The following is a 27,511-nucleotide window of genomic DNA, read 5'->3' on the forward strand; positions in this document are numbered from 1 at the left end:
GCAAGCAGGTCAAAGATGGGCCAGGGTCCACGAGAAAAATAGAACTTCTTCATGGTATTTTTGTTATCCTGTGTGTGGGTCTTTGTAGTGGTTAGCAATAAAATAATTTTAAAAGGGGGAAAAAAATTTCTCCCTCGACTACGGGCTTTGCGAGGGCAGGGAACCTGGCTCTCTCGTTCTTTGTTGGGCCTGAGTGCCCAGCACAGTGCCTGGCATACAGCAAACACTCAGGAACTGTCCCCAAATGGACCTGCCAGTGATTTCTGCTGGAAACACCTGTCTCTTTGGGCTCTTCTCAGTTTAACATGCTCTCCTCAAAGCCCAGTTCCAGCCAGCTCTGCATCCCCAAAGAAGGCTTCCTGCATTCCTGTTGTGAGGGAGGAACACCTTACATCCCTGAGGCCCTCAGTGGGCTGAGCCACACAGAGGATCACGGGGAGGTATTTATGGAAGCAACTTCTCTAGGGCCTAGGTCTCTCAAACCCTGGGCTGCACTGTCTCCTTTATGCCACACTGCCTGGCACTCAGATTGCCAGTCCTTCCCCACCCAGATTGTGGGCACCTGTAGCCTGGGATCTGTGTCCACTCTGTGCCGCTCCTGGACGTGATTAGTGCGTGGGACAAATAATAAAGGCAGCATAGTGTACCAGGCTCTTCAGTCCAAAGCCTTGGGCTTGGGTCTTACTTTTCTTTATGCATTCAACAAGCATTTCTATGGCACTTATGTGCAGCAGACACTGTTCAAGGCACTTCACAAATATGAGATCAATTAACTTTGCAATACTATCATTACTACTCCCTATTATTAACTCAACAGATGAGAAAACTGAGGCACTGAGAGGTTAAATAACTTGCTCAAGGTCACACAGCTGGGAAGTTCTGCCACTTACTGGCTAAGTAGCTCTGAGCAAACCACATCACCCTTCTCAGTGTTTCCTCATCTTTGAAATGAGGATGCTAAGCCGCACCCACTGGGCTCAGGCTGTGGTTAACAGCTATGGGCAGGCTGGTTGATTGGGCACCTGTGCTCTTGGCAAGATTCTCAGCTCCTCCCAGGGCAGGTCCACGGCCAGGAGGCCGACACGCCTTCCCCTGCTTCCAGCTCAGGCTCCAGCTTCAGCTAACTGAAAAGCCTCCTATTCTGTGCCTCTGGGAGGTGCTTGATTTGGGGAGTCTCTCCCCAGTCCTGGCCCTCTGCGGGAAATGGGGTGACAGAGCTGTTCCCCTTATCCCTAAAACCAACTCTGAGCTTCACTAACAAGACAGTCTTATCGTAGAAATCTTTCTCACATACACAAGGCTGACAAATTCACACACAGAGCTGCTAATGCGATCAGTCTAATACATTAATTGGTCGACTTTTTAGCTAAATCAAGAGTGAGGCAAAGAGAGGTAGCGGAGAGAAGGGGGGCTGGTGAAAAGAAAACATCTGGTTATGTTTAATCTATGTTTAATGATTCTGCATAAGCAGTGTCTATAATTTGTAACTCGCAGGAAAGCTGGTCATTAGAAAGTGTCAGTTCAATTTTTTACAAGGTTTGAGACTTAACCAGGACAGTTGCCATTAATAGCAAACTCTATTAGATCTATATGTGGAAAATACTCATTAGGCCAGCAGGCAATAAATCAGACATCACAGGATCTGAGAGTTACTCCTAGGGCTGCTTGGGTCCTAATTTAGACCCAGCTTATCTGTATTGATGGCCGGGTCTCTGACGTTTAATAAGTAAACCTCAACGTGTCAGGTTATGATTTAACTGTCCTAGGAGGGATGCAAGCAAATGAAACTGTCACATATGTTTCCCCGGGGCCCAAACTTCTCATGACCTCAAAGCATCATGGAGTAAACTTTCACTCATACATATTAACGGCCCATAGACTTACAAAAATAGCTCAGCTCCGTGGTGATCATTCATCAAAAGAATCAGTTCCCCCGGGAGGTAGTGAGCTCTCAATGGAAGTATTTAAGCAGAGGCCGGATGAGATTCTTACACAGACGACCTTGAAGTTGCTTTTAGCGCTGAGTTTACTGTAGCGTAAGATCCCTTTGCTCCTTTACAGGTTAGAGTGCAAATTCTGCAATCTTGTGTTCAACGCTGTTCTGAAGGCCCCAGACGACCTTCTCAGCCCCTTTCTCATCCCTAGCTCGGCCATTCTTCAGCCGTTCCCTCCTGCTGGACAGTCACATGTCCACTGCCCTGTGCTTTGCCCAGGCTGCTGCTTCTACCTGAATGCCTGTCCTCCTTGTCTGCCTTTCCCTAAGGCCTGGCTGAAGCTGTGAACAGCATGGAACCATGCCCCAAATCCACCTTGCCTTGGCCTAACTAAGCCATGGACGACATACGCAACGGTGTGTGCTAGAGCAAGCTTCTACTTTCACACTGGTTTTTAAATATTCAGCAATTCTTGGACCAGTGTTAAACCTTTGGTAGCTTGGAATCAGCCATGGTGGGAATATTTTATCATGGAAATTTGCAAATGCTACAAATCAGCTTTTCCCCCACAGAGAGCCAGTTTAGCAGCACACCAATGCAAATTAGCTTTCTCTCCCTTTTCGACTCCTGTTGAGTGGTAAAGGTTGGCTGGAGTTGGTGTTGTGAAGGATTCTGCAGCTGAGACAGGAAAGTGGGTGGTGCTGGCCTGAATGCGCGGGGAGAAGGGCTGGGAAGTCTCCATCTCCAGCCGAAACCGGAACTGCCTCCTCTGAGCTCCCACAGCGTTCTCTGCCTTTACCACTTGGCACTCAGCAGAAACCATTTCGGACCACTTATGTGGACCTCACCTACGCTTACTTCATTTTTCATCCATTTAGCAAGGGCTTTGGAGTCAGAATTTGTTTCTCAGCTCTGCCACTTGCTAGCTGTGAGACCATGGAGAAGTGATTTAACCTCTCTGAGCTTGTTCCTTTAATAGCATCATGGCTTTGTCTCATGCCCTGTGGTACCCAGTTCTTAGTAAGGTAGGCCCAAGCCCTGAAGAGGCAAGGAGCTGCCTCCACAGATATGATGAGAATCCCCAATCCCTTCCTTTCTGGCCAGTGCTCCTCACCTCCCTGGCCCCCGCCTGCCCCTGGAGACAGTACCTTGGTTGCAGAGGGCTCCAGAGAACCCAGGAAGGCACTCACAGAGGCCGCTGACGTGGTGGCAGGGCCCGCTGCTGTGCACGCAGAGAGGGCAGGGCTGGGTGCAACTGTGGCCATAGAACCCAGGGGGGCAGACTGGGGAGGGAAAGGGAGATGTGGTCAGCAGCCTCAGGGGCCCCAGCCAGCCTGGCCACCCCTCCATTCTCACATAATGATGAAGGGAAGCTGCTCAAAAGTAGGGGGAGACCTACACCCACCCCACACCTTGGAAGACCTGTCCCTTTCTGCAGAGAAGAGCTGTAGTTTGGTCCTGTTTCCACTGAGGAGCCAGGCTGGGCCCTGAACTTGGGGAGAGAAAAGCCAGGGAAGGGAGAGAAGGGACTAGAGGGAGGGATTTGATGGGCCTGATGCTCTCAGGCCAGGACTAGTTTCAATTGGGAAGGAGTGGGGAGGATGAAGGGCCCAATGTCTGCAGGATGGGGGTCTCAGCCTTACTTCTCTGGCATAAGGGTCCTCGGAAGCCAGGGGCACACTCGCAGCTCCCATCCTCTGGGGAGCAGGAGCCGCCATTCTCACAGCTGCAGGAGACAGAGCAGTTGGGACCCCAGCGACCAGATGGACACGTGCTGTCACAGCGGATGCCTGTGGGCGAGAGGCAGACTCAGGTCAGTGGTAAGAGGAGTGAGGGCAAAAAGAAGGATGGTGGGAAGAGGGCACCATGCAGTATGAAAAGGTGGCGGCAAACACGGTACAACTGGGAATGTGGAATTAAAACCCAGCTGAGGCTTGGACAGTCAAGGAGGGCTTCCAGGAAGAGGTGATGCCAAAACTGAGTCCTGAGGGCCAAGGAGGAGCTGAGCAGCTAAAGGAAACTCTATGTGCAAAGGGCAGAAGGCAGGAGAGAGAATCATGCTTTGAAAGAAAAAAACAGTGGCGTGTGGCTGAACCACAAAATAGAAAATGAGTTATGGGAAGATATGAGATTGTGGAAATACGGGACCAGGTCATGAAGGGCCTCCTTCGTTTTTGACAATTAGTTGGTATCCAAGGGTAGTAGGCCTGGGAGAAACCAACTACCTTGTTTCCCCGAAAATAAGACCTACCCTGAAAACAAGCCCCAGTTAAGATCGTTAGCCAGACAGACGCATTTAGTACGTTATGACGATGTTCCAGAAGAAGATGACGTGCCTGTATTTGAATAACTGTAGATTGTTGTACATAAAAAAATAAGACATCCCCTGAAAATATGCCCTAATGCGTCTTTTGGAGCAAAAAATAACATAAGACCCGGTCTTATTTTCAGGGAAACGCGGTATAAGACCTGGTCTTATTTTCGGGGAAACACAGTATAGGTCACGTAAGTATTGTTTTATGGGGGACTGCACAAGCTGGGAATGAGCTACATGACCATCCACATTAGCCCAGGAACCACTGGCCCTCCCTAGGTTCCAGCCAAGCAGCCCTGGGGCAGGGGCCCAGAGAGTGGGTGGGCTCAGTACAATATGTATTTTATATCATATGTGCACACGTAGGTATAACAGAAACCAATGCTGCGAAAAACGACATTTACTGTGTGTGATGCACTCTGATATTTTCTCTGCACTATGGTGTATTCTATTCATTAAGGGGAAAAAAGCTAGTAGTTGTGACCCAACAAATGGATTTAATGATCCTCACTTTGACAAACGGTGGCCTATGGGGGATGGATGGAATTTCTCAGTAAGAAATAGGAGCAAGGCCTACACATTCTTTCTGAGCTGAGAGAGAGGAAATATATGTTGGGGGTGGTTGCAGCCAAAGGCTAAGAAGGAATTTTAAAAGGCTTGAGTCTGGAGGCCCCAGCAGCGCGGTGGGCTTGCTCCCAGACCAAAAGGCTTCCAGTCTGACATGCATTAATTAGATGAATGGACTGGGTGGGCTCTCGAGACCTGCATGGCTTTGGACAGTGAATATCAGAAGCTCAGGGAGGAACAGAATTTGTTTAAAAATCATGTCTGCCTTGTTACAAGGACAGGTATTAGGAGAAAAAAAGAGGGAGGAAGACACTCAGGCCCAGTGAAGAGAGCCAGCCTAGCAGTGGTAGGAGAACAGTGGGACCAATTTAGAGGTCGGCTGGAATTGTCCAAGTCCACCTGGGCTGCTGGGAAAAGGAAGGGGGCAGGACAGATGGAGAGAACGGACAGGAAGGGGAGGCAACAGGCTTTACTCATCCTCCAGTGCCTCAGTCTACCCTCCTGCCCTGCTGCCCCCCTGCTCAGCTCCCTGCCCTGTGATGGCTCCCTTTCACAGCAGGCTGCAGGCTTAAGATACCACTCTCCGGGAAATAGATCTCTGTGTGGACTGATGGGGGAGCTTCTCTCTAGGAAATGGGATGTTTCACCAGTGAGAATCTGGTGGCCACATTTCAACCCTCGATGGAGTTCTCTCCCAGTGGAGTGTCAGGTGCTCAAGAGGTGAACTCTAAACCGGCAGCATGGATTGACTGAAGGGGAGCCTGGAGAAGGAAACCACGAACCATGGGCTGTGCAAAACCAGAAGCCGTGATCTGCCTCAAGGAATTCTTTTGCCTTGGGTTGTTGGAAACCCAGGATTCAGAGTACAGGTCCAGCGACACTGTTGTTTCCGGGGAGCACAGCGGACGAAGGCGGACCCCGCCCTCTGATGGGGTCTCTGATCCACCTGTGCATCAAGCAGTCTCTGGAAGCTGACCAAGCACACGCATCACACATACTAGACCCGGCTCTTTCCTAAAACTATATGCAGATGTTACTGTGATTAATAAAACACACTGTCTGCAGCTGCCTGAATTCATGGCAGCTTGTTGCTATTGTTTCCCCCCAATCGGTGGATATTAAAAGTACAGGTACTCTCGTGTGGGATCCTCAAAAGAGGACCCCCAGAAAGGGTCCTGTTTCTTGGAGATTGAGCACCACAGGTAGCAAGTGATTGATTATGGTCAGATTGCAGGTGGCAGCAAGGGCCCACTGGGTTCTAGAACTTGGCAGTTATTCTATTCTAGGCCCGGTTCTGTGGGAGTGGGGCTCCTGTATGAGGTTCTTCTCTGTCCTAATAGCGTCCTGGAACTTAAGACATTGGGACCTACATGGGGAGAAGGGTCCAGCGTTCCCCCACGCGTGGAATGCCCCATTCTAGAAGGGGACTTACTGGTGTGCTCAAAGGGGCTGACCTTGGCCTGCTGGGAGGCTCTCCAGCTATAGCTTCTGAAGAGGCATAGCTTCATCAGTTACCTTCTCTAGGCCCCATGTTCCCTAGAGTTGAGGGGGGATACTAATTCCCCTTAGAGGTCTCTACCCTCATTACCCTTAGGGAATCTCCCCGCTTTATTTCTCAGCCCCCACTCCTCCCACATATCTATGTTGGTGGGCAAAGCTAGGCTGAGAATCTATATATGTGATCTCAAGTTCATGCCACAAGGCCAGCAGCAACTCAGCAGCCCACATCCTCTCAGGGGCTGCTTAGAGCCCTCCTCCTCCAGAAAGCCTTCCTGGGTGTCTGCCCAGGGCTTCAGGCGTCTAATTGATAGTCACCAGGATACAGCTTTGTCCTCACCTATTATTTGAATGTCTCGTACATATGAGTCCTGTCTCCCTTGCCAGCAGTTTGAAGACGGACTATGGCTTCCTGACACTTCTGACCCTCTGTATAGAATGCTGGTAATGGACAAAGATGCCGTCTTGATTGTTTTGGCATCTCTGGTGCCCAGCAGTGTCTGGCACATAGTAGGTACTCAGAGACTATTGCTGCTATGGAATTTTGCCATTTATTGCTGGGCCTGACAGAGTGCTGGGCACGTGGTAGCTCTCAATAAAGACGGTGATTGCTGGAGTCAGAAAATGCTAATTGAATGAAAAAATGGCTCCCCCGAAAGTGCAATCCTGTGTCTCCCATCCTCTTGACACTCATGTCCTGAGACCTTGGGCAACTCCCTTTTTTCATCTGCAGCATAAGCAGATCTCAATAAACATTTAATAAGCACCTACTATGTGCAGGGCAAGATGGATTAGACATGGTGCCAGTCGTCAAGAAGCCTGTGGCTTTTGGGAGTGAGGGGAGAAGACATGCATATACTTAGGGCAGAGAAAAACCAGTGTTGAGCCAAGGTATAAGCCAGGGGCTGGGGAGTTGGGTGGGTGGGGAGTGCTCACTGAGCAGGAGGCTGCAGTCTGTACCCCCCCCTCTCTCTCTCCTTGGTCCCCTTCTGCATGATAAACCTCAGGTTATCAATCGTTTCTTTGAAATGACTTCAGGACCATGTTTGGGAAATTAGCTTTAGAACAGCAGACGCTTTGCTGAAAGGTTGTCCATCAAAGACAGAATTTCTAAGCACCGGATGTAATTAAAATCTTAGCAGCTCACTTGAAATTAAGGCAGTGAAAAATTAAAGTGGAGTTCCACTGGGCTCCAGCTAAGAGTCTAGGGTGCCAGTGCACCAAAGGGCAGGGCAGGGAGAGCCAGGCGGAAGATGCTGCAGAGGAAGCAAGGTCCCTGGCCCTGGGCTGCTCAGAAACTTTCTGCTTATGGACAACAGAGGCTGCTTAGCAGCCTGGTGTGGGTTGTTTATCTGAGGACCTACACTGCCAGCAATGCCTGCATTTCTTTCTCCTTGCTGTCTAGCACCTTAGGATGGGCCAGTGGGTTCATTCTTGGAGTATATTACTAAGCTTCCTGCATTCAAGATTTACATTTACTGAGCACTTATTATGTGCCAGGCACGGTGAACATTTACAGGTATTAACTCATTTCAACTTCAAAATGACCCTGTAGTGAGGAGGATTATAATTATATGCCTTTTATGGATGAAGAGTTCAGGCCCTGAGAGGTTAAAGGACTTGCCTAAGGTCACAAACCCAGGTAGTCTGGCTCCAGCTCCGACTTTGTAACCTCTGTGTTATCTGTATCTCAGTGTGAGGCAGGCAGTGGATACAGTGGTGAAAAGGCGGATGTGTTCCCTGTCTCCACAGAGCTGATGGTGGAGATGGGGAGGCAGGTAATAAATAGTTACTCTAATCTGAGCTCAGTGACCATTGAGGTACATACTGCAAAAGGAAAACGGTAGGGTATTATGAGAATTAACAAAAGGGGCTTTTATATAGTCTTGGCCAGGTTGAAGGGCTGGGTTGTAGCAGGGGGAGAGAGCCTTGCCAAAGGACATAACTGTTAAGTTGAAATCTGGATGAGAATGTGTTTTCAGGTGAAGAGACAGGGAACAAGTGATCCAGGCAGAGGGACTGCACATACAAAGGCCTGGAGCCTGGATGGTGGATGGCCCGCGTGGCTGCCGTGCAGAGGGTCATGGAGGAGTCGGGCAGGGCCAGATCACGTGGGCCCGGGGCCACAGTCAGGATTTTGGATTTTATATGAGTGCCGTAGGAAGCCACTGAGGCATTCTGAGCAGGAACGGATGCGAATGGACCTGGGTTTTGAAAAGTTCACTTTGGCTACTGTGTACAGAATGGGTGCAGCTGGTCAAGGGGAGGCCCAGAGACCAAGCAGGAGGCCGAGGCACCAGAGTGGGGCAGTGGGATAGAGAAGAGTAGATGGATTTGCCATGTTTAGGAGGCAGGTTGACAGGCCACATGCGACACAAGGAGTCTGAGCCCGGGGTAAGGAGCAAGTGCCTTTCCCCTTCTCCATATCCTCTGCAAACACCCACAGCCATCAGGTGTCAGCCTTTGTCTGATTCCTTACAGGTGGGCCCCTACCCCTTATAATACAGCCTACACATCATAGGTGTGTTTAATCAATACTTGTTTACTCGAATTGAATGGAATGGAGGACTGAAGCCCAGGAAATAAAGGGAAAGGTGCATATTTAGGGAGCAAGAAGGAGAGAGCAAGAGCAGCCACGAGAAGCAGGAGCATCTCAAGGACCCAATAGCACAGGCCTGGTGGTGGCGAGGCAGAGGGGGGTTACCTGTCCAGCCGGCCAGGCAGCAGCAGTGGCCGGTGACAGGATCACAGCCGTCAGCGTGGCTGCAGTCACAGCGCTCACTGCAGTTCAGCCCAAATGTGCCATCCTGTGGACAGAAGGGGAGAAATAAGCAGACCTAGCCCCCCAGAGCTTCACACACTCCTGTTGGATTTTGATGACAAAACACTCACTCTCCCACAAGGTCGCAGAGAGACTAGGGCTGGAACAACGTGGGAGCACTTTTTATAATTGGGGATCAACGTGGTCATGAAGCCACTCCAAACACTTCTTTAGCTGCATTAATGAGGATGGGGTTTGTAAAGAGTGAAGTGACGGGTCCTGCCCTGCTTCTCAATGGTCAAGCTCAGATGGCTGGAATGATCAATTAAAATTGCAAATGAAAATGTTCTTTGTAAATTGTAATGCCAATCACGTGAGGAAGGACTGATTTATTCTTTGGTACCGGTGGCAACTAACATTTGTTGTGTGCTCGAGGTATCGAGAGCCTTATATAACTCATTTCTCTTAAGCCTCACAACTCTATGTGATGGTTCCATTATAGTCACAATCTAAAGATGAGACACAAGGTTAGAGAGGGCAAGTATCACGCTCAAGGTAATATAGCTGGAATGTGGCAAAGCTAGGATTTGAACCCAGGACTGTAGGGACTCATTCAATAATATCACATCGGTTGGTTTAACTTGTTTGTATCTTAGACTGAGACCCAGTGATTAAATCTAGGTGGTTATTGCCGGATAGTGCTTGGTTTAGTCCTCCCAGACGCCAATCAGAAAATTAGAGACAGCTGGAACCAGAAAGAAGCTGAGACGTGATCAACGAATGGCAACTCTGTTGGATGAGTAAGGGCTGTTCTGTAGCACTGGGTCGTGAAGGATTCTGAAGCTGCCTTTGGGCTCAGGTAAATATGCCAGAGTCAACTAATAAGGGTTACCGAGAGCAGCAAGGGGGGAGGATGCCACGTCACCATACCTGCCAAGTATTTGCCATTTTGATAGATGAGAGAGCTGAAGCCCAAAGTAGAAAAGTGGCCACAGAGAGGGTAGGACAAGAGCTGAGACCTGATCCAAGGGTTCCCCCCACCTCTCTTGTGCTCTTCTGGGGACAAAAATCACCACAGGGAAAGGGCATGGGGGATGCTGAGACCACCAGGTCCTTCCCAGCACTGGGCGCTCACCGGGCAGGGCAGCTCGCAGGTGTCGCCTAGCCAGCCAGGGGTGCAGGAGCAGGAGCCGTTCGTGGGGCTGCAGGCCGCCCCGTTGGTACAGGTGCAGCTCTCATTGCAGTTCAGGCCCCACGTCCCGCTGGGACATGGCAGGCTGCAGTCGAGGCCCTGCCACCCTGAGGGGAGGGAAAGAGGCTGTCACCTCTCCACTCAGGCCCAGCACAGCTTTCTGCCCACTCCCCACAGCTCTGTACGGGGCTTCCACCCCAAACCACCACTTCTCTGCTCGCTGAATTAGGACACACATTCTGCATAAGAGTCCCCTCAGAAATACGCACGGCTGTTAGGAGATCCGGGGCTAGAACGCGGGTCTCTTGCCTCCCCACTCTCACTGTTTTTGCTTTGGGCTGATGACCCCACCTCGGACAGGAAACCAGCTGAGGTTGGGCCAGCAAGCCTATCCCAGGCCGCTTGTTTTCAGGACAGCCTGATTTCCCGTTCTGAGGCTGGTCACTGTCCTGTTTGCCCTCAGATCCATTTCTCCCCATCCCTTGTTCTGTTCTGTGTCACAGGGGCCAACCCCTGTGTCATGCAGGGACTCTGGTCCCGCTCCTTGCACAAGAACACAGGATATGGTGAGGCCAAACAGGAGCGCCAATGGAGCCATAGGTAGGGGAGTCATACCACTATAGTCTCGCTGGCGGCTGGGTTGGGGACACAGGGAGCAGGAGCCACACAATGCGCAACCTGCCGTGTGCTTCTCTGCCAACCAGCCAACCAACCCCTTGCTAACTGCAGTCCGCGCTTGCTAGCTCAGCCACGGCAATTATATTAGTGGCTAATAGCTACCCGGTAACAGCTGATGGCCACCCAGCCACAGCTGATGGCCATCTCATAACTGAGCCAGCACCTTTCCACGTGAGGCCGAGAGTCTGGAAACGGCTCTCTGGGACTCTGTCCTCACACCCTGCAGCTGCATGTCTCAGGCTCCGCCTCACCTGGCTCTCAGGTGGGCTTGCCAATGGGCGACCTGGCCCACAGGCTGGAGGGCAGGAGCAGGAGAGACACCAGGTATCTCCTCTTCCCTCTCTGCCTTGGGCAGGGCTCTGGTGGTGATTGTCGCCTTCCTGCTCCCGCACTATTGTGCAGGCTGTCTGTCCTCGTCCAGCTCCCACTAGGTGGCCCTCACTCCTAGGAATGGTAGCAATTCCTCACACAGTTGCTAATCTCCGGTTGCTCACCTTCCCTCGTATGCTCTTCTCACACCATGGTAACAAACCCCGTTTATTACACCCCTGCTACTGAAGTCGCTGGCATCGGTTTGCTTGGCTGGAACCTCACTTACAGGCTCCCTGAGCCTGCATGTGGGTGGATGCGGCAGGAGCGGCCCAGACCCCTCAGCTGGTGGACCCCCCGGGCAGTGTGCATATCTGAGGGGGATGGGACTGGGAAAGAAGGCACATTACCTTCCTTGCAGGTGCAGGAGCCATCTACTGGTGAGCAGGTGCCACCGTTGTTACAGCTGCAGACGGATGAGCAGTTGGGGCCGTAGGTCCCTGCCGCACAAGGAACTGCACAGACCTCTCCCTGGAAAAAGGAGTGAGTTTTGGATCAGAGGTTGCCCGATGTGGGGTGGGTGACTGGTCGGTAGGATAATGACCTCTGCCTTCCCCCTACCCGAGATGTCCATGATCTAATCCCTGGAACCCGTGAATATGTTACCTTACGTGGCACACACGATTAAGGACCTTGAGATGGAGAGCTTGGATTACCCAGGTGGGCCCAGTCTAATCACATGGGTCCTTAAAGGTAGCCTCGAGAAGCCCTCCACCTGTCTGTGTTGGCTTGGAAGACGGAGGTGGGGGCCTCTAGAAGCCAGGACCAAGCCTCATTTTACAGCCATCAAGGAAAGGGGACCTCAGTCCTACTACCCTCGTAACTGAATTCTGTCAACCACTTGAAGGAGCAGGAAACATTCTCCCCTAGAACCTCCAGAAAGGAACACAGCCGGCCCACACCTCGCCTTCAGTCCTATGAGACCCATATCAGACTTCTGACCTGCAGACATGCAAGATAATAAATGTGTTGTGTGTTAAGCCTCTACATCTGTGCTAACTTGTTATAGCAGTGATCAGGACCTAATACAGTGCCCTCACGGATAGGGGAGGGCCAGGCTTCCAGACCACAGCTCCAGGATGGGCAAAGCGCCCACGGAACATGTCCATGAGTCTGTGTCAGGTCACAGCAGCACAGAATTTGACCCTTTGCCTTGCAATCTTATTTGATTCTCACCAGCAACCCTATGACACAGATAATAATTTCTTATTTACCTGAATCTCAGAGAAGTTAAATGTAATATAATATAATAAGTAATGACAGCTAATGCTTGTCAATATCAGGCACTGTGCACAATACATCATCTCATGTAATCCTCACAAGACCCTTGGGAGACATTATTCCCACTTCATAGATAGAACAGTTGCATTGAGAAGTTAGGTAACTCAGCCCAAGTCTAAAAATGGTTGCTCTCGATTTAAACCCAGTTTGGCTGCTTAACCATTCTGTTACCAGGTGTCATAAACCGGCTTCCCTGGAAAGCACTCTCTGAGATGGAGGTTAGCGAGCTCCCGAGAATAGCCCCTGTGAGGGGAAGGGAAGCAGGTTGGGCAGAGGGAGAAATTGAACTCAGGTGCAGCTGTAACAATGGCCTCAGCTGATCTGCCAGGAAGCTCTGGCGCTGGGATGGCCCTTAGAATTGTCCCCCCAGAGGAAAGGGAGGGAGAGCCTAAGTACCCCCTCCAATCATCGGATCGTCCACTGCCCCAGAGCAGAAGGCATGACTTCAGGTGAATTCGTGCTCTTTGCCTGAGGGCAAATTCTGGAGAAGGACTTGACCAGGAACCACTAAGTTTCCTGCAGCTGGGGAAGACGGAGGACCTCAGTCCTGAGCTATGACTTTGGGCGGCACACACAGCATGCATTACACCTAGCCTCCTTGGGTGGGCTGTTAGTCCAGTGGGTTCTGAGTGAAGGCAAGTCACAGGACAGGGGGACCAGGAATGGGGACTTCAGAGGCCTCAGGGGTGGGAGCCTTCAGCTAGAGAACAGTGGGGTAAAGGCAATCCAGCTGGGAAGAGTGTAGGCAAGCGTGCCGAGAACTACTGTTTCCCGAAAATAAGACCCACCCGGACAATCAGCTCTAATGTGTCTTTTGGAGCAAAAATTAATATAAGACCTGGTATATTATATTATACCCGGTATTATGTTATATTTTACATTGTATTATACCCAGTATTATATTATATTATATTATATTATATTATATTATATTATATTATATTATACCTGGTCTTATATTAATTTTTGCTCCAAAAGACGCATTAGTACTGATGGTCCGGTTAGGTCTCATTTTCAGGGAAACACGATATGAGAGCCGGGAATGTTCTAAGGTTAGCTGGAGGAAGGTGTTTGTGTAGGGAGGAGTGATGGAAATATTTAAAAGGGGAGTTGAAAGCTTTGACTGCCAGATAAGGGAGTTTGGGCTTTCTATTTTGAGTCCCCCCCAAGACCTGCCCTCCCCACTCAGAGCCCACTTTGGAGCCATCTGCTCTGGAGAATGTGGTCACTGGATGTTGAGTTCCCACTCTCTCCCCCTAGGGAGTATCTCTGGCCAGCTTCTCAGGTCTTACGCCCAGGCTTACTGTGTAAATGCTGACGTGGAAATTGGGCCCTGAGACCAGACCTCGACTGGGCCCCAATAGTGTGTGACACTGGCTAGGTTACTGCCTCTCTCTGAGCCTCAATTCCAGCATCTGTGAAAAGACAGGTTTGAAGCAGAGGACCTCACCTCTCAACACTAAGTGTCCCAGGCAGCTGGTGTCACTCCCATTAAGGCCACAGAGACCCAACATATGGGCCCTTGGTGAAGGGAGGCTCCTCTCCAGCCTTTTTCTCCTCCTGGCTCACCTGCACTGGCTGGGTCAGAGAGGAGAACTGGGATGTGCAGAGGCCTGCACCAGAAGGTTCCACGGTTCCTAGTCTTTCCTCTGCCAGTTCCTGGCAGGCCCTGACCAGCTGGAGTCTGTCAATGCTCCCATTACCCAGACAACTCTAATTTATCCAAGACTATAAATAGCCCATAAGACTATATTTAAGCTCGGAGGGCCTTGGCCCGGGTGCAAATTACATGCAGAGTTTCTGGTTTTCTCTGCATGAGTTTACATTGAGAGCGGCTTCTCTCCTGGCGTCCTCAGTTGTGTCCCCAACCCGGGTCCTCCCGGAAAGGCTTGAGGTGCCTGGGCAACAGCTGTGGGTCTGCTGGTGGGGCTCAAAGAGGACTCCCCACCCTGGCCCTGCTCCAGGGGGCCAGTGCAGAGCACCTCACTTGAAATACCTGCTCCCCAGAGGCTGCACCTGAACACCCTTTTCTCTCAGCGCAGCCCATGCAAGGACGTGATCAGCCAGCTTAGTCTTACAACAGCCTGGGGAGGCCACCGGCCTGAGAGGCCTTTCTGCTTTCCAGAGCAGTGAATGGAGACGCAGAAAGGGGCAGTGACTTGTCCAGGGCCCCACAGGGTATTAGTGAGGGTGAAGGAGAAAGAGCCAGACCTTTCTTCTGGGGGCCAGTGGTTACAGAACAGACTCTGGGGCCATCCTACTATGTAACCTTGTACAATTTACTAAACCACTCGGGGACTGTTCCTCCATCTGTAAAATGAGAATAATAACATCCCTACTTCATAGGATTGTTAAAGGATTAAATTAGTTATCATACGTGAAGCAGATAGAGCTGTGCCTAGCAGGCAGAAAGCACTACAAAAGCTATTACTGCAAAGAAAGAATAGCTCTTATAAAAGGAATACACAAAACCCTCCATGGTTTTGGCAGAAGGCAGCACTGGAGGAGGGTTCCATCTCTCAGTCAGTGAACAAATGCTGGATCAGTGCAGGAGAAGAGATTCCCTTCCTGCCACCTCCTCCAGGCTGGCTCTCTGGTTCCCTCCTCGTAGATGAACAGGCTGAAAACACCACATGCCAAGGTATGGTCTTGGGGGATGGAATGACCACTCATTGAGGGGCATTAATGTGCCAGGAGCTATTCCACTTTCCCTTTGTTAGCGCCTAATAGCAAAAAAAAAGTCCAAATGGGAAAGCAGGCAGTTTCTAAAATGCACAGTTCTGCCCTGAAGGAATGTGAGCCCAGTACAGCTAACTACAAACACTCTCCCTCCTCCACCTTACAGCCCTGACTCCACCCTCGTTCAAACTCCTCCATAAGCCCAAGCACTAACTATAAATTTTTTTGTCAGATTCCCTACTTTCTGGTCTCTGATCTGGTCAGGCCTGGTGTGCAGTTGATTGGCCATCTCTGGTGACTGACATGCACAGCAAGCCAATAATCAGCCTAGCTTCTTGCCTCAGGGCGGCTCCTGGCCAAGGTTTGGTGATTCCCAGGGTTCCCGGGTGCCAATCCCCCAACACACAGGCCATTCTCTCATTCACACACCTCCCTGGTTTGGGGCACCATTAGCTGGCCTTGATCATGATGCCCTGTGTGGCGTCTGAGTCTACGGGGTCGTTATCTATGTCTGCCCATGTTTAGGTAGTCAGTGTACACACCTGTGAGGCTCAATGTATTAATCTCTGGGGGTATCTGTTTATTCATCTGTGTGGATTCGGGTGTAAATTTCTAACTCCTTCCTTCCTGGTATGTTCCCTCCCCAGGCCCCCAGCCCTGCCCTGGTGGGAATTGGGTACACACACAGCTACCATCGTCCCAGCACACTGGGGGTCCTGGTTGGCTCACATGCCTGCCTCAGCCCTGGGCTGTGAGCTCAGGGAGATGGAGATCTAATTTTATTCATGTCTAGATTCTCAGGGCTTGGGATCCTGCTGGTATATAATGGGCCCTTGGTAAATGTTGTTTAATTGAAATGAGATGTTTGTGTGTACACACCAGCTTCTGCTGTGGACAGAACCAGAAGGACTGGGCACTTTCCATATGCTTTCTCTCTCACGCCAGGCATTTCAACAAATGTTTGCTGAGCGGGGGCCAACTCTGAGCCAGCCCTGGTAGTGGGCCCCAGGGCCACACTGGATGGAGCCTGAGACTTGCCTCTGTCCTGGGTAACTCGCAGGTAGTGCCTACGGCCAGACTCATGTCTGCATCCAGATGTGTTTATTTGTCCACTGACTGACTGTCTCCCCTGTTAAACGAGAAGCTCCATGAGAACAGGGATCGTACCTGTCTGGGTTGCCTAGTAGCTCCAGCTCAGAACCTGGCACGGAATGGAGGGACTCTATAAATAGTGTTGAACAAATGAGGGAAAGGCAGGCCAGAGCCTGGTCTATGCTCCTACCACACCCAAACCCTGCCCAGCCGGGCGAAGGGTCAGAAGTACAGCCAGAAAATTACCCTGTTGGCGTCTAGTGCATCCACTCAGGGAGACAAGACCCTCTGATCTGAACAGAATCCTATAGATGGTGAAATCCACTGCCTTCATGAGGAGGAGACGGAATCAGAGTGGGCCCACGAGGTAGAGCCGGGACTTGCAGGCCGGTGTTCCTTAGGGCACTGGCTGCAGGGGCTGTGCTTTACAGCCCCCCTCCCCAGCCCTAGCCCAGTGCCTGCCCAGACCAGCCCTGAATTCACATTTTTTATCTCTTCACACTCCTGGAAAAAGGCAGGATGTGAATCCAGGGTTGTGAGTTTCATTTGGCCTCTGATGTGCTTCACACAGCCTGGCACCTCTGTTCACTGCCTCAGCCAGGAGTACCCTAAGGCCCTTTATGGAAGCTGTTCCCCAAGATCTCCATCCAGAATTCCTATAAATCTTACTGCTGGAAAACAGTCTTCTCTTCTGACAGACTCATGTGCATGCTAGGTAACAGACAGGCCTTGGTTTCCTTATCAATTTTATATGTGGCTGTTGAAATTAATCAGTCTCCCTGGCTTTTCACCACCAAGAATCCTTGTTAATATCCTCCCTCTACAAAACCTTCTCAATTGTAAAGACACTGCTGTCACTCTGTGGTGTTTAAGGCCAGTCACGTATTTAACAGGTACAATTTGGCCAGTAACCACCACATGCCATGTGATTCTGGTGGCAGCATCTTGTCCACCAACCATGACCTAGAAATTCCCATGATGTCACCTACAACCAATCAGAGCTTCTGATCAGCGTATGCTAACCTGGGATATCACATAGAGTTAATTTAATTCCAATTAAAAGCAAAAACAACAAAACAAAAACCTTGGTGTTTTAGTTGTTTTCATCACAGGTAACGGAAGATTGCCCGTTGGCTTTATGAAATGTTCAAAACCGCTTAAGGCCACCTGCTACAGCGTTTGTAGGTGTCTAGCTGGGAACCACTGGCTGGGTCATCTCTAAGGGTCCTTCAGCGCTGACTCACTGAGTATCTTCTTGCCTGAAGTAGGGGTCTTAACACAAAGGAGTGAGGATTTGTGGGAAAGTGGTCCCAGGGGTGGGAGTGCTCCTGGGCCTGTAAGAACTACACCAGCTGGGTGGCCACCTACTCTGCTAATACGTGGCCTAGCACTGGCCACACGCCCATTCCTAATGGTGGGGGAATAGCCCATCGTGCCAGGGCTGAGGGTGGTGGCAATCCCTTGGTGGTGGGAATCACTTAGTCCCTTTGCCTTGTTTTACAGGTGAGGAGACTGAGGCCAAGAGAGGGAAAGCGACTTGGCTAGGATTACACAGCCGATGCTAGACAGAGATGGGCTGGAAACTTGAATTTCCTGGCTCCTTTTTAAAAAATTTTTATTAGGGAACAGTGTGTTTCTCCAGGGCCCCTCAGCTCCAAGTTGTGGTCCTTCAATCTAGTTGTGGAGGGCACAGCTCAGCTCCAAGTTCAGTCACTGTTTTCAATCTTTAGTTTCAGGGAGCGCAGCCCACCATCCCATGGGGGAATTGAACCGGCAACCTTGTTGTTGAGAGCTCGTGGTCTAACCAACTGAGCTGTCCGACCGCCCCCCTAGCTCCCATTTTTAGCACAGAATGCTAAGAGCCCAGATATGGTGAAATTCTGGAGTAGCCTATGCTGCTTTGCTTGTATCAACAGCACACTCACCACCTAAGCACAGAGCACCCAGAGGACATGGCTTTGACCTTGAGAAAGGGCCACCTGCTGAGGCCCAGATGCTTTGGCTCTTTCTCCACACTTGGAAGTTGATGTCTTGGTATTTTCCTGTCCTTATCTATCTTCATCTCACCTTCACAGACCTCCCCTACCTCCCAGCCCAGGAAAGGGAGCCTTCCACCTTCCACAGGGGCAGGTCCCTGAGGTTTCCTCTTCTGCTGGAGGGAGCTGCCAGTCCTGCTCAGTGTCTTCCTTCTGTGAATGGAGGATGGATGTGAACTCTTCCTCCCATCCAAAGGCCCGTTAATTATAGATGCAGCATTGGCTATTAACATTTTGAACTTGATTTGAAAAAGCTACTGGCAGAATGGAACCCCAGGAGCTGGTCTCGCTAAAAAGATGCAAATCAACCCTTCAGCCTGCCTTCCAGGGGTCTCCTCGCACAACGTGGCAGCACAGGCCCAGACCCCCGTGGGTAATGAGTTATATGTTCTATTAAATTTGTTTCAAATGCTATTTATTGAATTTTCTCCCCTGCAACATGCTGCTTTGTAGCTCAGCCCTGTTTGGGAAAATTAATCAACAGCTGGGCTTCTTGTGTGGACCATCCATTTTCCTTGCAATGGGCAAGAGGTTAATGAGTATTTTTCGGAGTGGAAGAAAGAGGAAGATGGAAAGTAGTTGACCCTCCTCACACAAAAGTGGGAGGCAATCGTGTAAGTTTGTCTCTGGGTCCCCTTAAATATGTTCTGTGGCTGGGATGCAGCATAAACGGAGTGGAACCGAGTTTTCTAGATCCAGCCCAAGGTGGTAGGCACGCTCCTGCCAGCCTGTGGGAGCTCGGCAGAGAGGACTGTGGGACAGGAGCCTGGGACGTTGCCCTGGCACACGTGTCTTGTTGTTGGAGTAGGGATGGTTTAGGCAAGAAAGGGCCTGGACCTGGGGTCAGACTAATAGGTTTAAGTAAGGCAAAAACACTGGCTCAAGGTAACTTGGCCTTATTTGTTCATTCATTCAATCCATTAACATTTGTGGAACATCTACTGTAGGCTAAGTACCGTTATTACGGCACTGGGTTGAACTAACCATTACACTAGACTACATGCGACCTCAGGTCCCTTTCCGCTCCCATATTCTTTAACTTTACCCCTGCCCTCCCACTTCCAGAGCAGGCTTCCCTGTTACTTGCCCCTTTGTGGCACTTACCACAATTGTAACTTAATTAAAAAAACGTCAGCTCTCATCCACTAGATGGTAAGTTCCATGGGGGTAAGGACGGGGTCTGTTTTATTCAACTGCGTGGCCCTAGCAGCGCCTCGCCCACAGTCAGTGTTCAGTGCAGATGTAATGAATTAATTCAGTCATTTAGGATACAGCTTTTTAAGCACTAGTCTGTGTCAGACACTGTGCAAGGCCGCGGGATACACGGCGAGCAGAACAGATCTTTCTCTGCCCTCATGGAGTTCACCCCCTAGTGGCTGGAAGGGAGTAGGGCACCAGATGAGGCTGTGGCACGAGAGGGGCGCAGTCTAGTTTCCTCCCTACTTCCAGACGTTCCGCAGGCAGCCTCCAGTGGCCTCCCTGAGCCTCTGGTTGCTCCTGTTCCCCTCTTTCCCCTGCTATTCCTGGAGTCTCAGGGCAATAATGCAGGCTGATTTTGATGTCCAATGTCACGTGAATGCAACCGGCATACATGGGGCGTGTGCTTTACTGTTTCCAAAGCCGCTTGTCAGGCAAGTGTCTTCTGTGCCACGCCAAGTGCCAGCCCTGACCTGCTGCATGCCTCCTGCCCACACTTCTCAGTCACCCCCACTCCCAACTCTAAGGGCATAGGCAGTGGGACTCCCAGGTGGGGAGCCGCATTTGTGATTTTTCCAGGGGAAAAGGGTAACACATGGCCTACAAGGCAAAGAGAGAACAGCTTGGACCAAACGGCAGCCACAGAAGCCTTTCAATGCAGAGCAAACCTCGCTGGACCTAATTAGTGTTGTCACCGATAAAGCAGCAACTGACAGCGAATGCTTGGAAAAAGAAACTCTGCATAAGGCACGAGGAACAGAGAGCCAGAGAGATGAGAGGGAGAGAGAGATGGAATCCACTTGTTACACACGTTCCTATTCCTTCCTCCCTTCGCAGAGGGGGAAATGCCCGGGTCCTTGCAGCTGAGTCATTCTGTCTGGCTCCCATGGGGGATGGGTGGAGAAGGGCTGAAAGATAGGCCTGGAAGCCTTAGGTCTGTCCAAAATGAATAGGCTGTCAGTGACCTGAGGCTGCTCTGGACAATTGTGTAGGCCGTGTACTGCACAACTCTGGAGGTGCCAACCACATGACAGTTTCCATAGTTTGATTTGTGTGAGTGTGTTTTGTATCAGTGGTGTGACAGCTGTGGGGTAAGCTTAGCTTCTGCATGTGTGACATTTGAGCCAATCCTAGCCACACAGCCCCAAGGGTGATTTGATTATGGTGGCTTTGAGCATGGTGTGGATGGTATGGACGTGCTGGGTCTACATTGTGAGGGTTGGATCTACGGGGTGCATGTGTGTTGCAGAACCCAGATCCTCTGGGGTGATGGCTGGGTGGTGTGAGGTCAGGGCAGTGGCCTGTAGAGCCAGAGTCTGACTACAGTGATGGACATTGTTCCAAGTGAGAACCAGATTGTGGCAGACAGAGGGTCCTGCAGAGCCAATGGGGGTTGTTTACTAAGGTCTAAGCAAAATGTGGCACATTCACGACTCAGGGGATGCTTCTAAACTACCTGTGCATTTATTCCCTGAACATTTATGATCAAACTCTGTGCCGGAGACTGTGTGAGGCCTGGCAGTGGGCTGGCGTCAGGAAGGTGGCAGGACGGGGAAAGCTAGGGACACAGGTATGAATCAGGTAGACATGCCCCCCAGAAGCTTTCTGTTTATAGAGAAACAGAAACATCTGCTGGGCAGAAACATCCACACTGTGCCACCAGCATTGGCGTGCCAGCATCAGGCAGAGGGACAGCAGTGGACAGTAGTCTAGAGGTCAGAGTAGCCCAGCCAAGAAGGCCTGGAGGGCCGGGCCTCAAACTTGCCCTAAAGACATAGGCTGGTCCCAGACAGCAGGCAAGGGACTGAGTATTCCACCTATTTTAGGAACCCCCTCCTCCAAGGCAGGAGTCTGGGCTACTCCTTTCTGTTTGAGAGGTTGAGAGTCCAGACTCAGGCAAAGCCAACCGCGTATTGATTGTGGAATCATTAAAAAACAAAAATAATCATAGACTGAAAGCCAAGAAAGCCCAGGAGTTGAAACCTGAGGGGCTCTTCGCAGGGAACAAGAAAGGAGCGGGCGTGGGAAAGGCTCCCTCTACTGTCACAGGACCTGTCCTTCCCGCTGCCCCGTTCCTATAAATTATTCAAGTCTTAATAAAGCTGGATTTTTTTTGCCTCCTGGAGGTTTCTCAGCCAAGTTCTCATAGAATGCTTCACTACACATAATATAGGCCTGGAACATCTCCCCATTTAAGGCCTAAGGCCCAGGAGTCAAGTTTGAAGGGAGCTTAGTTTAGATCAGACCTCCCTGTAGGAAGGGATGAGGTGGCTTCTGGCCTGGGGCAGACCCTGTCTGGGGCTGTGGGGTCCTCAGGGGCCGAGGGAAAAGAGGGGAGCAGGGCTTCGAAGGGAGATGGGGCAGGAGGGGTTCTTCCAGGCAGCATTTGCCTGGGGGAGTGGCTCAGCCCGGGGCTTGAGAGTGGGGCGGGTGGAGACGCTCAGAGCTGAGTAACCTTGCAGAGCCTGTCTCCTTGTGTATAAAATGGCAACAGTGGCATCTAACTAACCTCAGACAGCCGTGAAGTCCTGAGGAGATGGATATCAGAGCATTTTGTAGTGGAAGAGCTGTGATACGGATGAGGGTGCTGGTGATGATGGCGTGTCCCATCCACACCACCTCAGCTACCTGACAGATGCCTGACTGCCCTATAGTTTGACACCACTTCCAAATTCAGCTCCTATGGCTGGAGTGCCGCTGTGGCTGTGGTTAGGGTTTTACCCTGGTTGGGGGCAGCAAGGATCACTCTGGGTCTGCCCATGGAAAAGGCGGATCACAGAGGTGGCAGGAGGCTGTGTCAAGCACATGGGCTCTGGAACCTGACCATTGGGTTCAGGTCCTGGCTCTGACACTTACAGGACCTTGGGCAGCTTATATTATTTTTTTCAGCTTTACTTGGGTATATTTGACAAACCTGGGGCAAATTATTAACCTCTCTGTGTTTCAGTCTCCCTAGCTGCAAAATGGGCATTATAGTAGTACTTTTCTCCAAGGGTAGTGGTGAAGATTAAATAAGTGGATATATGTAATGTTCTTAGAACAGTGCCTGGCCCAGAGGAAGTGCTCTAAATGCTTTAGGTCTTTTGATGATTACGCACGGCCCAATAAGAGCCTAGGCCCACGGCAGATGTAAGGAAAGAGACTCAGATTGACCTGTTCTGTGCCACTTTCGCAATGCTTGACTTGTTTCACCTCACAACCCTCCTGCAAGGTGTTCCATGTGAGCGGAGAGGTTTCGGAGGTGACCTTCCCTCAGTCATGCAGTTGGTGAGTGGCAGGGCTGGGATGGAAACAGGTTTCCCTGACTCAAAGCCCGCCCAGAGCTCTCCCCGTTCTGCCAAGCAGCCTCTACTGAGGAACCCTGGGGAGCGATGGGAACCAGCCCCTACTGAACACCTACTGCGTGTTGAGTTCTCAGACTATGACGTTGCCATCTTGCTACTGCGGAGGAGGTCAAGTCAGCACCATTTTGTCACCTTCCCTCCTCCCCCGCTCAAGACTACAAGGCTCCCACTTGCCTGCAGAATTCAGCACAGACCCCACCTGGCATGTAGGACCCGGCCTGCTCCACGCCCACTATTTTCCTTCATATTCCCCACACCCCTGCTCATCCGGGCCATCTGCGCCTGAGGGCTGGGGAGCCCTGGCCTGGCTTCTCTGTGCCTGTCACAGGGAATTAATATCCCTCTTCAGAACTTTTAGAACAGGCAAGAGCAGTTGTTTAGTCGTGTTTTGGGAGAGAAGTCTGGAGGGTTTTTATGTGATTGTTGTTGTCGTTTTACTCCCATTGCTCATTTTCGTATTAGCCCCACCTTTGAAATAATTTATTCATGACCTTTTCTGCAACATCTTTCATTTTCCAGACATAATCACATCTTTTGGCAGGAATTTCTTCCCCTCCTGGGGTCCATAATTACTCCTGCAGATGCGATTATTGGTGCTAATGACTAAGTGGGGAGATGGCTGGGGGTGGGGGGGGGCATGCTGGGTGGGCTCTTGGAGCTTGAGGGCAGGGGTAGCAGGAGGGGAGTGGGTTCTTCCTTTGTTCTAGACCCGCAGCCTTGGTGGGAGGTTGGTCTGCGGGCCCTGGGCCCACTGCTCCCCCTCATGCCTCTCGGTGTACACACCCTGGCACTTCTTCTAGTCCTTCCCAAGAGCTTGTTTCAGCCCAGCTTTACATCAGCCCCAGGACATAGCGAGCAGGGTTGGTGCCCCCATTTTGCAGAAGATAAAGTTAAGGCACAGAGTGGTGAAGTGACTTGGGCAAAATCAAACAGTGAGTAGGTAGCAGAGCCAGGGCTGACGCCCAGGCCCGACTCCCGGCTGGTCCTTTGCGTAGCACTGACCTCTCCTCCCTGCCCAGCTGTCCTGAGGTGGGTCTGGCCTTGGAGCCATAAGCCCTGTGTTCTAGGCTCAGTTCGATCATCTTGGACAAGACTCGTAACCATTCTGAACTTCAGTTTCTCATCTGTGAAATACAGCTAACCGTACTTGCCCTGCTTTCCTCACGAGACAGCTGTGAGGAGTGACAAGCTCAAGTGTGAGATGAGTGGGCCCCAAAGTAAGGAGGGAGACTGAGATCCCAGCCGACCTCCCCTAGAAGACAAAGGTTGGAGGTCACCAGGCTGCAGCTGAGAAGGTGGTCCCCTTCCTGGGGAAAGGCCTGAGTTTCACAGCTGGTTATTTCCCATGTATCCACAGCCCTCTCCTCTCCAGGCATTTTGGTTTGTGGTTAAGAAGCGCAGGTTCTGGTTTCAGACAGCTATAGTCTCAGCTCCTGGTAGCCACAAATTCAGTAGGAAGGTTACTTCTCCTCTCAGAGCCTGTTCCCTCATCTGCAAAGTGGGAATCCTAACAGCCCCTACATACGAGGCTGTTGTGAAGATTAAGTAAATAACGTATGGAGAGCAGAGTGCCTGGGCCATGTGATTCCACACTAACTTAGTCATCCACTTCCTCCAGACCTCTCAGGGAAGTGCCTCTGACTCGAAGCCCCACCCTCGGCAGCAGCAGAAACCCAGTGAACACCAGAGACGTGGACAAAATAGACAACTGGTAGTGTTTAGAGCATAGATGCTTCAGACCTGTCTCAACAGTTTCTGCTGTTGCACGGAGAGAGCTGCAGGAACCCAGTAATGAGGGCTTTGATAAGGACATGACAGGGAGAGGGTGGTGTGACATGGGGAACATTTATTTTTTAGAACAGAAGAGTCAGCAGTTTTCCCTGATAAAGCCACAAACCGCAGGGGGTCTCAGAGCGAGAAGGCTGGACTCAGACTTAGCGACATAAAGCCAATTTTCCCAGCTTTACTCTGGATTAATTGCCAACACAATTTAACACCCTAGGGAACCCCACCCCCATCCCTCTCCGACCTGGGAAAAATCAGCAGGTGTCTGCTCTGGGGACAGCAAACTCATCAGGTGGAGGCAAAGGTGGAAAGAGCATCAGACTGGGAGCTATGTCACCTGCTTTCCATCCCAGTTCTGCTAATGATTTGCTGTGTGACCTAATTAAGTCAGCTTCCCTCTCTAGACCTTGGTTTCTTTGTACAGAGAGGACACACGAGGGAAGGGCTGAACATTCTTCCATCTCTGCCATTATGAAGAATAATTCCCATTTTGTGTTCACACTAACTCTGAAGAGCAGGCATTATTAACCCATTTTATAGATGGGAAATGAGGGCTCAGAGAGGCTGAGCACATTGTCTAAGGTCACACAGCTACTTGGGAGCAACAGACTTGGGATTCTAATCCAGGCCTGTCTGACCCCAAAGTTCATACCCTTTGCCTCCAATGTGTCATCTCTACCACTACCTAAGGGACCTTGACAATCATTTATTGAGCATTTACTATGTGCCAGGCTTTGTTCTAAGCATTGTACATAATTTATCTAATTCAATCGTAAGAATAACAGTATTACATAGTACCTTTATTTACTCTGCTTTGGAAATGAAAAACTAAGGCTTGAGTAGCTTAAGTAACTGGGCCATGGCCACCCAGCAAGTGGTGGCTGTGCTGGGATTTGAGTACAGGAGTCTGTGTACGTATGTGTGAATATTTTTGGATCATTTCACCTGGGTTCCTCTGCTGGGCATGGCAGCTAGAGGGTGAATTCCTCATCCCCATGGCAGCATCCAGGAAAATCTTTTACTGTAATAATTAGTAAGCTAGTCAATGGTGGGGGATAAGAAGCTGGTTTTCTACTCTTAGGGCTAATAGTCTGCAGACCTCAGTTTGATGAACAAAACAATTAGAATAGGACACGCCCACACATTATATACATCTCACCTGGCTATAATTTTCAGTCCAGTCTCTTCTGGTCCCACAGCTGTCCTTGCTCCCTAGTTCCAGTTTAGGAGCCACACAAGAGGCAGACACGCACTTTGCTCAGCGTGAGGGAGTGGAGGTGGGCTGGGGGAGGGTGACATCTTTAAAGGGCATCACAAACCTTGGAGGAAAATTCAATCACTGCTCCACTGATCTGGATTTTCATAACTCTCACCTCCCTCCCGCTTTCCCTAGCCAGAGCAGCTGAGGCTTGCGTATGACCTACCGACAGCACAGAGAAAGGGGAGAAAAATGTGGAAACGAGTTTGTTCATTTGGGTGATGGAGTGCCCGCTCCCCTTGCCAGCATGCAGGGTTCAATAACAGCAGACAGGGCTTCAAAAAATTGCAGCATAAATAGATGAGCCCTTTAAGGTAATAGAAATTCTGTCATCCAGGGGAGAAATATAGGCCCGGAATCCCATGGGAGGGGACACCAGGCCCCTCTCCTCCGCCTCCCATGCTCCCCATCCCTATTATAGCCAGGACTGAAAGGAAGCATCTGCGCTGAGCAATGACCAGAGGGCCCCTTATCTCCCAGCCACACGGGCTCCATGCAGGGAGGAGGCACCCTGGAGGGGGTCTGGGAAATCAAGTCCTTGCAGCTCTGGCAGTGACCTCACAAGCTATTCACTCCGGGTGCCAAGGTGGCAGCAATTAGTCCCAGAGGAACGCAGGAGGCTTCATCAGGCTGGCTGCGTAGGTGAGGCCTAATTACAGAAGGATGGTCAGCGGAGGAGTGTGGTGGGGCTGAGAAACCGGCCTTCTCCCCCGTGACGAGAAAGTCTATTCTTGGTTCTGGGGCTGCCCTTGGGGTCCCAGGAGCCCTTGGCAGGCCTGCAGCTCCCAGCCAGGGGAAGTTTCAACTAACTCTGCTCTTTTCCTTGCACCCCCAGTTCTACCTGTACCCTCAAACAGGGCACTCAAGCCAGGGCCAGTCAGCTTCTTCAGGTGGGGGGACCCCTTAGGGTAAATAACGACAACAACAATAGCAGTGGCAACATCATCAACAATAATAGTAGTTAATACTTGTTGAAAGATTACCAATATGCAGGCATTCTAAGTATTTTATATGTACTAATTAATTTAATCAGCTCAGTAATCTGATGGACTTTATTGTTATTCCCCTTTCACATATGAGAAAACAGAGGCACAGAGAGGTAAAGCATCTTGCCTACAGCCACACAGCGTATAAGCCGCAAAGCTGGTATTTGAAGGCAGGGAGTCTGGCTCCAGAGTCTGCGTAGCACTATACAGTACTGCATAAGGTGGAAGCTCACACCTTTTACTCAAAGAACCTGAACTGTTTATCTGAATTGCAGGGAAGCTAATGAGTAGATTCAAGCCCCGGCCCTCCTGGTAAGGCCCGCTGGGAAATGCAATGGATTTCTTTCTATAAAGGTCAGTTCTGGAAACTGAAGGACATTGCCCTTCCCAAGAATTTCATTCATTTCAAAAAGAGTATATTGAGCAAGATGTTCACACGATAGGCATGGTGCAGGGGGCAGAAGGAGGTGCAGGACTGGAGGGAGACAGATTCTGAGTATGAGCCATGTTCTGTGGGAAAAGAGGAGATGGGAGGGTTAAT

At 50.6% G+C, this 27,511-nt stretch overlaps 1 protein-coding gene across 15 annotated transcripts in view; it reads right to left on the reverse strand.

Moving 5' to 3' along the window:
• MEGF11 (multiple EGF like domains 11) overlaps positions 1-27,511 on the reverse strand; it is a 368,267-nt gene that overhangs the window by 22,895 nt on the left and 317,861 nt on the right. For 14 of the 15 annotated variants that reach the window (XR_012494704.2, XR_016020868.1, XM_074327538.2 and 11 more), the window contains 5 exons: positions 11,663-11,783; positions 10,209-10,372; positions 9,017-9,119; positions 3,578-3,724; positions 3,083-3,217 (listed from right to left, as the gene is read on the reverse strand). Coding sequence is in view for 13 of the 15 variants with exons in the window: in XM_074327538.2 (XP_074183639.2) it covers positions 3,083-3,217; positions 3,578-3,724; positions 9,017-9,119; positions 10,209-10,372; positions 11,663-11,783 (670 nt within the window). In the remaining 2 variants the exon portion in view is untranslated. The remainder of the gene's footprint in view (positions 1-3,082; positions 3,218-3,577; positions 3,725-9,016; positions 9,120-10,208; positions 10,373-11,662; positions 11,784-27,511) is intronic. The other variant, XM_088797313.1, reaches the window with a different exon arrangement.

This window comes from Rhinolophus sinicus, chromosome 3, assembly GCF_057876585.1.
Source record: "Rhinolophus sinicus isolate RSI-liver-muscle chromosome 3, RSI-T2T, whole genome shotgun sequence".
Lineage (NCBI taxonomy): Eukaryota > Metazoa > Chordata > Mammalia > Chiroptera > Rhinolophidae > Rhinolophus > Rhinolophus sinicus.